Genomic DNA, 14818 nt, shown 5'->3' with positions numbered 1-14818 from the left:
CTCTCTCTCTCTCTCTCTCTCTCTCTCTCTCTCTCTCATCTCCTTTCTTCCTTTCGCAATTTTTTTTTCTTTTTTGCACCTCATAACACGCCCTTTCCTCACAGAAAATTTTTGGACTTATAACTTACTAAATTTTCATGGTATGCTGATGACGAAAATTTGAGTCACGCCCCGTGACACTTAGCTACGACATTGTCGGCCCCTTTAATGTGCCGGACATCGAGGTTGTATTCCTGCAGCAACAGGCTCCACCGGGTAAGTCATACATTTTTAAATTTGAAGCGATACAGAAAGTGCAAGGGGCTGTGATCTGAGAAAATAATAACTTTGGTTGCTGTAAGGAGGCATATAAGCCTCAAAATGTTGCAAGGCCAAATTCAAAGCAAGGAGCCCTTGTTCAATAACGGAGTAATTATTTTGGGCCACGGTGAACTTCTTAGAAAAATAACAAGCAGGACTTGACCTGACTGCATCAATACAACCCCCACCTTCACTTGACTAGCATCGATAGCTTAGGCAAAGTGCTGTGAAAAAAACAGGTGCGCTTAATACAGGTAGGTTGCACACCATAGATTTTAGTTTTATAAAAACCCCCTCCGCTAGGAGTGGACCTGTCCAGTCTACTCCCAGTGATGCCCTTTCTGTTTTCAAGGTTGACAACCAAGCCCGCCTCCTGGAGTCGTGCAAACAGCGCCTCCACGTTGGTAAGATAGTCTTGCCAGTTAATGTTATAAACTACTACATCTTCAATATAGACGATGCAGTGTGGCATGCCTTCAACTGCTGGAAGGTAGCTTGGGCAATTTTTGAGGCCATAAGGCATGACCTGGCACTGATACACAGCACCATTGGCCACAAATTTTTGTTGCCCTTGGCCAGTGTCCTTCCTAAAAAAAAAAAAAAAAAAAAAAAAAACTAACGATCCCTTTGGCCCGGTCAGACAGGAAGACCTACCAGTACCCCTTGCCGAGATCAATTTTTTTTTTTTATAAACGTCCGGAAAACAATACAAAACCTGACCTGGACATCAGGTTTTTGGCTGGAGGGTGACAGATGAACTCCTCCTCTAGCATGTCAGCAACTGTGTACCTGGAGAGAGTCTGGTCACTCATGCAAAAACCTTGATACTGCCTCTTCTTTAAAAGCTCCAGGGATTTTTGGGCATAGAGTCTTCTTCCCTACAGTTGCAGCATCTCATCCGAGAATAGAATTTTGCGTTCATTGGAGACGAATTTGTATTGACTCCTGAGGAAGGGAGACTAGCTGGAACACTGCTGGAGCGGAGCTTTGGGTAGGCATTGTGGCCTTTTTTTTTTACTGCCGTTTTTAGGGTGGTAATCTGTGTTCTTTGATAAACAGTCTTATGTAACGAGAAAATGAGGCAAGAAACTGGTTCAAAACAATGAGCTCACATAAGGCCTCGAATGTCCAGGAGTCTTCGAAGCCTCTATTCAGGAGTCAAAAAGTTGCAGCAGGCGGGTAGATAACTCCCGGTAATTATCTCCAATCCTGAAATTGTTATTTCTGAAGTCTTACTGGTATTGTTCCAGAGTCTTGTCGAAGCCGAGAAGTATGGACTCTTTAAGGAGAAAAATCACTAATAGTGCTGGTGTCGAAAGTAGAGTACAATTCAGTAGCTTTCTCGGTCAATAAACGTCCCAGTCTAACAGCATTTCTACGCTTCGTTCAACTCTTGTCATGAATCCAACAATATCTTCTCCATCTTTGTAGGCTGGGAGTTTAGGTGGCAATTCAAGTTTTGTAATAGACCCGTTAGACAATCTCAGCTTGGCCAACTCGAATTCACGTTTATTTTCCGTTTCTTCTCTCTCTCTCTCTCTCTCTCTCTCTCTCTCTCTCTCTCTCTCTCTCTCTCTCTCTCTCTCTCTCTCTCTCTCTCTCTCCTTTTTCCTTTCTTCATGCTCTCTGGCTCGTTTTTCTTTTTCAAATCCTTGCTTACAGAGGAAAAATTTAGTCACTTCTGATAGTCGGCCTGGGCTTTCAGGTCCTCAGTAGTTGTGGATTTAGACATCTTAGCCAGCACAACAATAAAGGTATATAAAAAGACATACACCCAAATCAACCATTAAACACAACATTAACACACACACACACACACACACACACACACAAAATGCCAAATTACAACTGAGAACGATGAAAATTACGCCCCAAACAAATGACTGGCAAAAATCTGCAGACGCAGAAACTACTCAAAAGCACCTCACTTAGCGACTACTTGCTCAGGCACTGAACAAGGGTTCATTTGAAGGCGTAACAGTCTGCAGATAATCAAGATAAACTCATTTTCAATCTAAAGCTGTTAGTTGCGTTTATGTGCGCAATGACTCAAAGTGTTCTCGTGCCCACGCTCTTGAATCTTCCGAGTTTTACACCATCTGCCTACGAATACAGAGTCGCTCTCAAAATAGATTTATCTGTGCTGAATACCTCTCACCTAACTCCTCTGACTATAAGAAATTATTTGACTTCCAAAGTGGAGCACATTCTGATTATCTTCCCTCTTGCTGAGATCTCCATTCTTGGAGACTTCAATGTTCACTACCAGCTTTGGCTTTCCTCTCCTTTCACTGATCATCCTTCAGCTTTGCTATCCTTTACAACCTAGAGCAACTGGTGCAACATCCTACTCGTATTCCTGACCGTCTTGGAGATACGCCCAACATTCTTGATCTTTTCCTAGCCTCTGATCCTTCTGCTTATGCTGTTACTGTCTTTTGTTTGTTAGTCTCCTCCAATCACAATCTCATATCTGTATCTTGTCCTATCGCTCCAATCCCTTCTCAGGATCCCCCTAAGAGGGGATGCCTCTGGCATTTTGCCTCTGTTAGTTGGGGGAGCTGAGGAGATATTTTGCTGATTTTACTTGGAATGGCTATTGCTTCCGTGTCAGAGACCCGTTTATGTGTGCTGAGCCCATAACGGAGGCGGCATGGTGGCGTACATTCCTCATTCTTTTTCTTGACCTAAATCTTCCAAACCTTAGTTTAACACAGCCTGTTTTCGTGCTATACATGATAGAGAGGCCTTGAGCCTCCCACCATCAGAATATCATGCACGTTATATTTTTGCACGGAACCATGCCAAGTCTGTTCTCTAACTAGCCAAAAACTCCTTCATTAATATTAAGTGTCAAAATCTTTCAATATCTAACTCCCCTTGTGACTTCTGATATCTCATCAAAAACATCTCCAATAACTTTGTTTCTTCTTTCTCTCCTTTATTTCAGCCAGATAGCATCACTGGTATCACATCTATCTCTAAAACTAAACTTTTTTAGCTTTAGATCAGAACTAGAGCAATGGTTAGGGTTATGCTTACATATGTCTATCAGTAAATTACCCAATACCAGATGGTTCCGTTCAAAGAAAACTCATCTATGAAGCACTGTATCAGTCGCATCAGTCATAACAATTATTAGTGCATATATATTCATCACTCATATATTTCATTGTCCTGTATTCCACGTGCACTGTCCTCAAGTGGCCAGTCTGATCTATTTTTATTTTTTCTCCTTCCTCTCTCCCTACATTCCTGCCAGTCCTTAGGAAAAACATCTGCATTGCCATCCTGTCTTCCTCCCAGGTCATTGGCCAGAATAACGATCTCGGCCATTCGTTCCTTCACTTTATTTACAAACACCTGATTGGCCATCCCTTCATCTAAGATTCTAAGTTTTGATCCATTTCTTTCACATAGAGCATGTCCACGTAGATAGCATCATTTTAGAGGAGAGATCGGAGACAGACAGTTCAGACAGCAAAGATCAGTTCAAGAGTCAGTTTTCAGAGAGAGAGAGAGAGAGAGAGAGAGAGAGAGAGAGAGAGAGAGAGAGAGAGAGAGAGAGAGAGAGAGAGAGAGAGTCAAGCATCGTTACGTCCGTCTTAATCTGTGGCCCGGTATCACGTGTGTACATCCCTGTCAATCACTAAATCAAGACGTACTGTACATCTGTTTGACTGTGTATCCTTTACTCGCACAATCAACCACAATCTAAACCACTACCTACGTACTCCGCGCTACCAGTAATTCATCGGAGAATCAATGAGCCACCATCATCTATCCCGCCACCGTCATCTCCAGCAACATCCAGTAAGTCAAGCAACCAAAGTCAATCTTAGTACTAGTGGCAGTGACTTCTATCGATACAATTGGTGCATCCTCTTCAGAACAGCGGGTAGCAAGCTTTTTCGATACAGTATGACCACAGCATAGGCAGTCAGAGTTCATGAAGAGAAATTGAACTTTAGTATACCTGACATGGCAAATAATTCTATCAATCGATAAACCAAGAGGTATTTGAGGGAATTGTAGTTAAATGGTAACCATAGCACTCTGGATGGAAAAAACAAATTTTTCTTTTGTACATAAATATGCTGCATCAAAACCAGAATCAAAGATTGAATTTGAGGTTGATGAAAATCAATTTGTCATTATCTTGGTTATAGAGTCTCTGTTTAGTTAAAATTCGTCAAGAGTTTCGGGAATCATTTGCTGCGTTTGTTGATACCATTTCTCATGATGACGAAATGAAAACAACACTGACGCCTCTTCTTTGTGCCAGTCTTGTAGGAGATCTCCCTCTTGGTGTAATATTTACATCGTCACAAGAGGAAATTAGTTAACCCAAAGTAGTCTTGCTGGACTACAATTAACTTATGTTAAATTGTGTATATGAAAATAATATGCATTATGACATGAAAGGAAAGTTGCATGTTGCAGATGAAGCTTTTGCTCATTAAGTAGTGTGAAATAGTTGGATAGAGAGAGGGAAATTAAATCTTAGACTAATTTATTCTGAAGAAAGAAAAAAAATGTGATTCAGGGAAGGATTTGTCTGAAGGAGAAAATGTATTAGTATATATAGCAAACATTTATAGGCACGTGTCTGTTCCAATACTGCTGAGGATAATGTTGTGAGTTAAGTGAGGCATTCCTAGTAATTGAGCGTGGATATGTCTAGGATAGATCAGCTGAGGTTTAATAGTTAGGATAATGATGTGAAAGGTATTATCTTATTATTTAATTTGAAATCTCAGGACTAAAAATCATTTTGCCAAATAGTGGTTTTGGAGTTTTCAGACAAAATTTCTCTTAACAACTATTACTACACATGATCATGCATACATTACCTTATTTACTTTCCATACATAGATATTTTCCACATTCGGTACAAAGATGTTTGTTTAGTTAGATAATACATTTACAATGATTTTAAGCAGAAATATAGCTGGTTCTACAGCCATTCTGCAGTCATGTTCACACAAAAACCTTGATCACTGACAACAGTGACCCTTTGAGGAAGTCACCGAGAACAATTTGGCCACAATCTGAACAATCCCTTCGTATTTTCCACATCCAGCAAAAAAGTACAGTATCTAACTGAAACATATTATTTTGATATCATTTCTCTAATATTTGTGCTATGAAAATGGGACATATCACGACTTGTAGTTCATGTTCTCAGCCGTTAGGTGTTCATAGTGTCGTCTTTCAGGAATGTGGACTAAATGTTAAGAGTAAGCAGTTATGAATTTTTATTTTCTCGCATGAGGTGAGGCTGGACTTCAATGAAGTTTTCATTATCTAGAGTATATAATATAATGTTAATACTATATATTCGTTGAGTAAAAACTATAACATTTATAATGTAATAAAAGAAATCCTCACAGAGAGCCCTGTTAAAACAGCCAGTTGTTGCAGAAAAGACAATGCATATACCAAGACACTATACTTAGGCCAAATAACGTAAAGAAAACTCATATCAGAGTCAGTAGTATCGTTAAGGAGAATCATGTCATGCTATCAGATGCCTGATTGTATCATATCTTTAAGTGGTGAGCGAGGGCTGTCAACAATATCAAAGCGGGAGATGATGTGTGTTGAGGCAGTCTATAAATCTGAACCTACGGACATCTGGCGGCAAAGAGTATGAATTAAGAGTCGTGATGTCTCCAATTAATAATAATCCATCTAGTTCTAATATGTGAAATTAATTGTTTTTCAGGTGGCTACTTGATGGGTTATATAATATCAAGAAAAAGCATGGCCCTCTGTTGATGGGCGTAGCCAAGTAGTTGGTGTAAGCAGACTCTGAAGTTCAGTTTCTTAAGCACAGTAAAGCCTTTTACTAGACACCAGAAGCCAAGGAATATGAGAAACTCACCAAATAATTATAAGTTTGTGATAAGTATTTATCTAAATAGTACAGTACCCATATAATTAAAGTGATATATTTGTCTTTACATATAAAATACATACAATACTATCAAAGGCTTGTCATAGTATTGTGTGAGGATACTGATTTTTCATTAAAGGATATGAATAATATGAATTGTTTTCTAATTAATATGGAATTTATTTTCCGTACAAAAAGCAAGAAGTTTCTGGAAGAGGAAACTACTGCAGTTGGTGACATGATTGGTAATTACTGTCGTGTAATATATAATTGTAAGATCTTCATTACAGTACATTGCTCTGGTAGTGGAATTCTTAACATTTTTTTCTACATGCATCCTGTTTAATGCCTGCTTCCGAAACTGTTGGACTAAATATTTTGCAAATACAGTGTAATCTTGATTTTATTTCATGCAAATACTTAGCTCTTACACTTAAAAAAAAAAAATAAATAAAATAAATAAATAAATATATATATATATATATATATATATATATATATATATATATATATATATATATATATATATATATATATATATATATATATATATATATATATATATATATATATATATATATCCTGACTTAACCAGAATTCTGAATCCCTTTTAACAGTAAACTCTGGAACGCACTGATTGCTTTTGTATTTTCTCTTACCTTTGTCTTGAACTGTCTGAAAAGGGAGGTTTCCTAGTACCTGTGAAAAACTCTTTTATGAGGGAGGACACAAGAATCTTCACCACGTATTTTTGGACTTGCTTTCGGATTGTCTTCTCAAGGGAGTGGTACCTTTAGTGCCATTTTTTTTTTCAGTTCATTTCAGAGCCCCTAGAATAAATAAATTAATAAATAGTAATCATAATTTCCTTTGGGTCATGCTTCTTCTGTATATAAGGGTTAACAATATTATGACAGGTACTATACGAAAAGACTGGGATCGCGTGTCTAGCACTTTCATCACTTTATACATCAGATGATCACAGCAGATGACACTGCTATAACATAAGGTAAAGAATTTTAATGGCTTGTCCTCTTGTAACGTCAAAGACGTTCGTGAAACGGAAATTGGCCCGTCGGACACTATCTGGTCGTAAGGACAGGGGCTTAGTTTAGATTTATCAGACGTCACGAAAAGGAAGAATAACCAGTAAGTTTTTTTTTTTTTTTTGCTTACTCTAATGTAAAGAGCTGAGACGCTACTGTGATCGCAGAAAACTAAAAGTTTAAGCAGTTTCTAAAATGTATTAAAGTCTTCCATAATGTGACTTATTCTGTTTTTTTTTTTTTTAATATCGTTATATCGGGGAAAAAAAAAAATTACTGCTAATCATTTCCACACTCTATACGTACCTACATTGTTTAAATGATAATGTCTCTGTATTACTCATTGCAGCCCAGCTCTTATAAGCCATTTTGGTTGACATCATTAGACACGAAAAATTGTAAAATTCTCACTTATAAAAACTCGTTAAGCAAAAAATAAAACAAAATATATATCATAAGTATAATTAAAACAATTAAATATTTTCCTCGCATATTATAATCTCTAAGAGAAAACCATTTGACTTTATAACGAAAATCTTACGGGAATACTTTGGTTCAAGGGAATTAAATCGATAAAACCCAATAAAAGCGAAATAAATATTTCTGGGAACATTTTGTATTCTCTGCTTTTAATGCGTGTATGCAATGAAAGCTGTGTTATCATAACCTAAAGATTGGGTATTGTATGTCTAGTTTAGCATTAATCTGCAACTCCACCCCTCTTCAACTAGACCCGTTTTTCGATCATATAGAGTTAGCTGCCCCTTTTATGACGACCTATTTGAACAGTAGAACTCTTGTGCCACAACAATATATTTCTGGCGATCACAACTAACACCCAAGGCAAAGTTAGCACAATATGGTAGAATTCTCTTTTTGTTCGTTCCAGATCTCTTTTCAAAATAAACGCCCTTTTTTTTTTTACTTTAGATAATTTTTGTGGGTGAAATGTAAATACCACAAAGATCAAAGAAAATGATCTCAAACCACTGAATATTAAACAGATTTTTATTTTTTATTTATTCATTTCAATTAATTAATTAATTAATTAGTTAACTAATTAATTAATTTATTTATTTATTTTACTCCCTTGGCAGTATACGCTCGTGAATAGCTCAGAGAAGACAGACAAAAATGTAGAAGACAAAACCGACTTCATACTAAAAAGCAATAAACAGGAGCTTATACAAAAAGCGACACAGTGAGAAAGACATCGACAGACGTTGAAGCAAGCAAAAGCAGACCGAAACGCAGAGTCACTTCTTGTCCACCAATCATTATGATTGACATATTTCACATTTTGTCAGAGCCCAGTTCAACGGAAGCAGTGGTAGAGGCTTCATTGCTGGCTTCATATGACTCGTCGAATACCCCAAAAGATGATTTGGCCGACTGCGCTTCTTCAGATTTTGTTCGAAGCACGGGGCTCAAGTCCGTAGCAGGCTGGAAAAAAATACATAAAATAAATAAATAAAAATAAATAATAATAATAAGTAATTAATAAAAGAAAATAAGTCAAGCAGGAAGAGAATGTTAGCAACTATGAACTAGCATATTACTGTGTTATATGTAAACTCTTCGTTTGTAAAATGTCGTTCAATGAGTGTTATTATATCAATACATACGTAAGTGCAGACAAAGGTAAAACAAATATCAATAGCACTTAGATGAAAATGATCAAAACACCTTGTTTTCAAGCTGCAGAGGTAGTCACCAGTACACTATTAATTCAAAAAGTGAAAACTACACTCCACACATTTTATTTTTTACAAGTAATACGCCAGAAATCAGTAACATATAAAAGGGCAATTTCATCAGACTTCCTCACTACTGTTCACAGCACAGCCAGTCTTGAACATGTAGGAATCCCATCCATTGCCTGGATGAAATTGCCATCTCCATTTAGCTACCCGGAAACACTCATTTGAAAAAAAAAAAAATAATAAAACACTCGTAAGCACTATCTAAAGCATTCATTAGAAAAGAAATAGAAACAAATATATATGTATGTGTGTGTATATATATATATATATATATATATATATATATATATATATATATATATATATATATATATATATATATATATATATATATATATATATATATATATATATATATCATTGAATGTGATAGCTAGTTGAGCAATTATCAATTTTCTTAAGATATTTTCCTTATATCTTATGATTGTCTTATATTCTTTTTTTAATTGGCTGTATGACTTCGCCGAAGCTAGTCATTTTCGCTAGATCGCGATTTCGGGTCCTTGACCCTTCTTCAGTAGCGAAGGTCTATCCGTGTTGAGGGTGTCGGAGAGAATGGCTCAAGCTGATTGCGGGGGTGTATTTATACCGGTAGGCTTGTCACCCCGCTGCGCGTCCTGGTCTCTGATTGGCTGACGGCTGTCGCGGGCTGTGCTGGGCTGCTATCCAAGCTTGGTCTTCGCGCGCTTGGTAATGCTTGTAGGTCTTCGGATTGTTGATTTAATGTAGGGTTTGTCTCTTTTATATATAGTGCTTCTAAGATGGGGAGACGCCTGGTGTCTGGGCATGTAATTAGGATCTCCGTTTTATCTACTAGCATTCCTCTTGTGATGTTTATGTTATGCTTCTCCTTCAGATGTTTCTTGGGTGCTCCTGTTGCGAGGTGGAAAGTTAGTCGTTGGGAGAGTCTTGTTGTCGTCATGCCAACATAGGTGAAGGGAAGGACTTCACAGTTTCCTTGGTTACACGTAAACCTATATATGACATGTGACTTCTGAAGGCTCTCTTTCTCTTTTGAGGGGTTATTTTTTAAAAGAAGATGGCTGGTTTTCTTGGTGTTGTAATAAATTATCAGTTTAACTTGTTTGTCAGGGTCGGAAGGCTTGATGTTCCTCTTCACAATCTGCGTGATGGCCCTCTCATCTTCTTCGTAGGCGGTAGAGAAAGTTGCTTTATAGAAGATGTTGATGTTCCCTTTCTTATCCTCTTGTTGCTTCTTGTTATGCCAGCTGTCGACAATTTTCTTTACTAGGCGGTTGATGTCCTTTTCACTGAAATTGTTGTTTATGAAGACTTGAGTTGAGCGCTGTATTTCTTGGTGGACTTGTTTCCACGTGCTGCAGTGTGTAAGCGCTCTTCTGATGTAGGCTGAGATAGTGGAATCCTTGTACCTCGTGGGACACTCACTTCGTCCGTTCAAGCAGAGTCCAGGATTCGTTGGTTTTGTGTAGACGCTGGTGGTAAATCTTCCTTCTTCTTGTTGCACTAGGACGTCGAGAAAGGGCATGGCTCCATCTTTGCTGTTTTCCATAGTAAATGTTAGCCCAGATGTTTCTTGGAGGTGAAGTCTAAGATGCTCTGCTTCGGCTGCGTCCTTTGTCTTGATGAAAATGTTGTCAATATAACGGCAATATATATCCGGCTTTTTTACTATCTTGAAAACTTCCTCCTCGATGCAACCCATGAAGAAGTTTGCCAAGAGTACACCGAGAGGAGAACCCATTGCCACGCCGTCTACCTGGCAGTACTTGTTACCGCGGGGGCAGGTAAAAGGTGCCTTTTTAGTGCAACACTCCAGCAGTTCTCGGAGTACAGCTTCTGGGATCGCAACCTTAGGTGTTGCTTCATTGTGATAAACACAATGATGTAGTTGATGGTGCGATCCACTGGAACATTCGTGAACAAGGATTCGACATCTAGTGAGGCAACTCTTCTTTCTGCGTCGCTGTTGTTAAGGATATCGATGAAATCTGAGGCTGACTGCAGACAATAGGAGGTAGGAATGTACGGTGTGAGGAGGGCGCACAGTCTTTTAGCGATGTAGTAGGTAGGAGTGGGAATTTGGGATATTATGGGTCTTAATTTGTTGCCTGGCTTGTGGGTCTTGACATTGCCATAGTAGTATCCCATCTCATATTCGCCTGTGAGTCTTTCGAACTTAACATCGCAGGTGGAGTTATTCTTTGCTATTATCTTGTTCAGTCTTTTCTTGAGGGCTGCTGTAGGGTTTCTTGAAATCTTCCTGAACTTGGTAGTGTCGCTGAGGATGCTGTCAATCTTGATTAAGTATTCTTTGCTGTCGATGAGGACATATGCAGCAGCCTTATCCGCTCTTCTGATGGTGATGGCAGGATCAGACCGAAGTTCTTTGGCAGCATCGATGTGTCTTTTCTCAAGTATGCTGCTGTTGTAATGGCCTCTTGATTTTGTAGATTCCGTGATCACTTCTTGCTTGAAAGTCTGGCTAACGATCACCTGGCCGCTTTTCTGCAGTTTCTCTACGTTGTCTATGAGCACTTCACATTCAACCCTTTTCTGGAATTTTCTCGGTCTTGAGAGTATGTGGCAGTTGAGACCCATATTAAGCACTTCATGTTGGTCTTGGGTGAGATTCTTATTAGTAAGGTTGATGTACGAGTCCTTAGGGCTTAGGGTCGCGGGCAAGATGGAGGCATGCAATTAGCAAGATCAGAAGAGCAGTTAGCATAAAAATAGCGGTAGAAGACAGCTAGAGATGCAACATTGCGGCGATGAGAGAGAGGCTGAAGACAGTCAGTTAGAGGAGAGGAGTTGATGAGACGAAAAGTTTTTGATTCCACCCTTTCTAGAAGAGCGGTATGAGTGGAACCCCCCCAGACATGTGAAGCATACTCCATACATGGACGGATAAGGCCCTTGCACAGAGTTAGCAGATGTAGGGGTGAGAAAAACTGCCGGAGACGTCTTACAACACCTAACTTCATAGAAGCTGTTTTAGCTAGAAATGAGATGTGAAGTTTCTAGTTGAGATTATAAGTAAAGGACAGACCGATGATGTTCATTGTAGAAGAGGGGGACAGTTGAGTGCCATTCAAGAAGAAGGGATATTTATCTGGAAGGTTGTGTCGGGCTAATAGATGTAGGAATCGAGTTTTTGAGGCATTGAACAATACCATATTTGCTCTGCCCCAATCAGAAATTTTAGAAAGATCAGAAGTCAGGCTTTCTGTGGCTTCCCTGCGTGAAATGTTTACTTCCTGAAGTGTTGGAAGTCTATGAAAAGACGTGGAAAAGTGCAGGGTGGTATTAGAGTGGATAGGAAAAGAAGTTTCGTCTAGAAGGACATTAATGAACAATAAGAACAGAGTGGGTGACGGGAAAGAACCTTGAGGAGCATCATTGTTAATAGATTTAGGAGAAGAACAGTGACAGTCTACCCCAGCAGCAATGGAACGGTCAGAAGGGAAACTTGAGATGACGTTAGAGAGAGAAGAATAGAAGCCATAGGATGGTAGTTTGGAGATCAAAGCTTTGTGCTAGACTTTTATCAAAAGCTTTTGATATAACCAAGGCAACAGCAAAAGTTTCACCAAAATCTCTAAAAGGGGATGACCAAGACTCAGAAAGGAAAGCCAGAAGATCACCAGTAGAGCATCTTTGACGGAACCCATACTGGCGATCAGATAGAAGGTTGTTAAGTGATAATGTTTAAGAATCTTCCTGTTGAGAAAAGATTCAAAAACTTTAGATAGGCAAGAAATTAAAGCAATAGGACGGTAATTTGAGGGATTAGAATGGTCACCCTTTTTAGGAACAGGCTGAATGTAGGGAAACTTCCAACAAGAAGGAAAGATAGATGTTGACAGACAGAGATGAAAGAGTTTGACTAAGCAAGGTGCAAGCACGGAGGCACAGTTTCGGAGAACAATAGGAGGGATCCCATCATGTCCATAAGCCTTCTAAGGGTTTAGGCCAGCGAGGGCGTGGAAAACATTATTGCGAAAAAAATTAATAGGTAGCATGAAGTAGTCGGAGAGTAGAGGAAACGGAGGAACAAGCCCTGACTCGTCCATGGTAGACTTTTAAGCAAAGGTTTGAGTGAAGAGTTCAGCTTTAGAGATAGATGTGATAGCAGTGGTGCCATCTGGTTGAAGTAGAGGAGGGAAAGAAGTTATTGGATATATTTTTGGCTAGATGGCAGAAGTCACGAGGGGAGTTAGATCTTGAAAGATTTTGACCCTTTCTATTAATGAAGGAGTTTTTTGGCTGGTTGGAGAACAGACTTGGCATGGTTCTGGGTAGAAATAAAACTGCATGAGATTCTGGTGAGGGAAAGCTTAATTACCTTTCGCGGGCCGCCTCTCTATCATGTTTAGGACGAGAACAAGATGTATTAAACCAAGGTATATGTATTATGTATATGTATATGCATATATATATATATATATATATATATATATATATATATATATATATATATATATATATATATATATATATATATATATATATATATCAAATGCACTTGCAAACCCAATACCGCTCACCGAGTCCGTCGCTTCTTTCTTCTGTTTGGTGTCCAGAGATTTAGCCCTCATCTTCGAACGTCCACGAGATCTAAACGGGAAACAGTCAGTAGTAGTAAGCATTTATCAAGTTAGATGGTGCTAGAAGAAAATATTTCCTTTACTTAGAAAGCAACTGAGAAATAAAATTTCATGAAATAGACAAAGATAGTGTATTATGCTTCCAAGAATTTTTATTTTTTTTTCGCTATTGAATGGTAATGGAAAATCAAATTATTGTTTATTTTTTTCTTCACATTTCAAAACAAGTAGATATTTATTTAAAGCACTTGATTAGTCACTGTGAAGTCTGTGAACATTAGTCAGCTGTGAAGTCTGAAAATTCGATAACTCTAATAACAGTAATGCTGAGCCTCTACGAGATGCAATAAGTGTATCAAAACCATTATTTTACAGTGCCATTTAGCAATATTGCAGCACGAAATTTACCTTAATATCTTATTTTTTTCGTTCAGGGAACCATAAAAAAAAAGTTCATGGCACACTTCCAAAACATACCTGGAACGCGCCTTCCTGAAGAACACAGTGTTGTTGGACTGTTCAAGTTCTTCCTGGTCAAGACGCGGTAGGGAGCGCACTCCGGCAGTCTTTCTGATGGGGCCTTTACGAGGGTCAAGAATACGCTGTGTTGGTCTAATTCCCGCTTGTCCACTGTGTAAACATTAACCAAAAATTTTGATTATAGTGTCTCTCTCTCTCTCTCTCTCTCTCTCTCTCTCTCTCTCTCTCTCTCTCTCTCTCTCTCTCTCTCTCTCTCTCTCTCTCTCTCTCTGTCAGAGTAGCATGATAAAGGAGAGAGAGAGAGAGAGAGAGAGAGAGAGAGAGAGAGAGAGAGAGAGAGAGAGAGAGAGAGAGAGAGAGAGAGAGAGAGAGAGAGAGAGAGAGAGAGAGAGATTTAGGTTATTACGCTAAGAGAGAGCGACAAACCAAGTATATACAAAAGGAAATAATTTATATATAAATCGTGACTCACAGGTCACGCCGTTAACAGAGAATTAAATAAAAATAAAATAAACAAATGAAATCAGAATCCACCAAAGTGTGATGTCTTAAGAAAACTGGATCTAAATGATCATCCTCAAGCAAATACTGACACACATCAGTAACACACTGTTTAATATCAAGTCATTAACAGAAGTATGGAGTAGACGATGCTGCACGGAGGAGTGAACGTAGAAGACGAGTCCATTCCTGACAAGGTGAACGTAGGAGCCAAGGAATATTCTTTGGTAGGAATAGTAACCA

The 14818-nt window shown here is 38.6% G+C and overlaps 1 protein-coding gene across 2 annotated transcripts in view; it reads right to left on the bottom strand.

Moving 5' to 3' along the window:
- Positions 1–7353: 7353 nt before the first annotated feature.
- Positions 7354–14818, bottom strand: part of LOC135106428 (uncharacterized) — an 88439-nt gene continuing 80974 nt past the window's right edge. For both annotated transcript variants that reach the window (XM_064015434.1, XM_064015435.1), the window contains 3 exons: positions 14072–14224; positions 13535–13604; positions 7354–8688 (listed from right to left, as the gene is read on the bottom strand). In XM_064015434.1, the coding sequence (XP_063871504.1) occupies positions 8539–8688; positions 13535–13604; positions 14072–14224 (373 nt within the window). In that variant the 3' untranslated portion in view covers positions 7354–8538. The remainder of the gene's footprint in view (positions 8689–13534; positions 13605–14071; positions 14225–14818) is intronic.

This window comes from Scylla paramamosain, chromosome 13 (genome assembly GCF_035594125.1).
Source record: "Scylla paramamosain isolate STU-SP2022 chromosome 13, ASM3559412v1, whole genome shotgun sequence".
NCBI lineage: Eukaryota > Metazoa > Arthropoda > Malacostraca > Decapoda > Portunidae > Scylla > Scylla paramamosain.
Note: the sequence above shows the minus strand (reverse complement) of the source record. Positions and strands in the feature narration are given on the sequence as shown.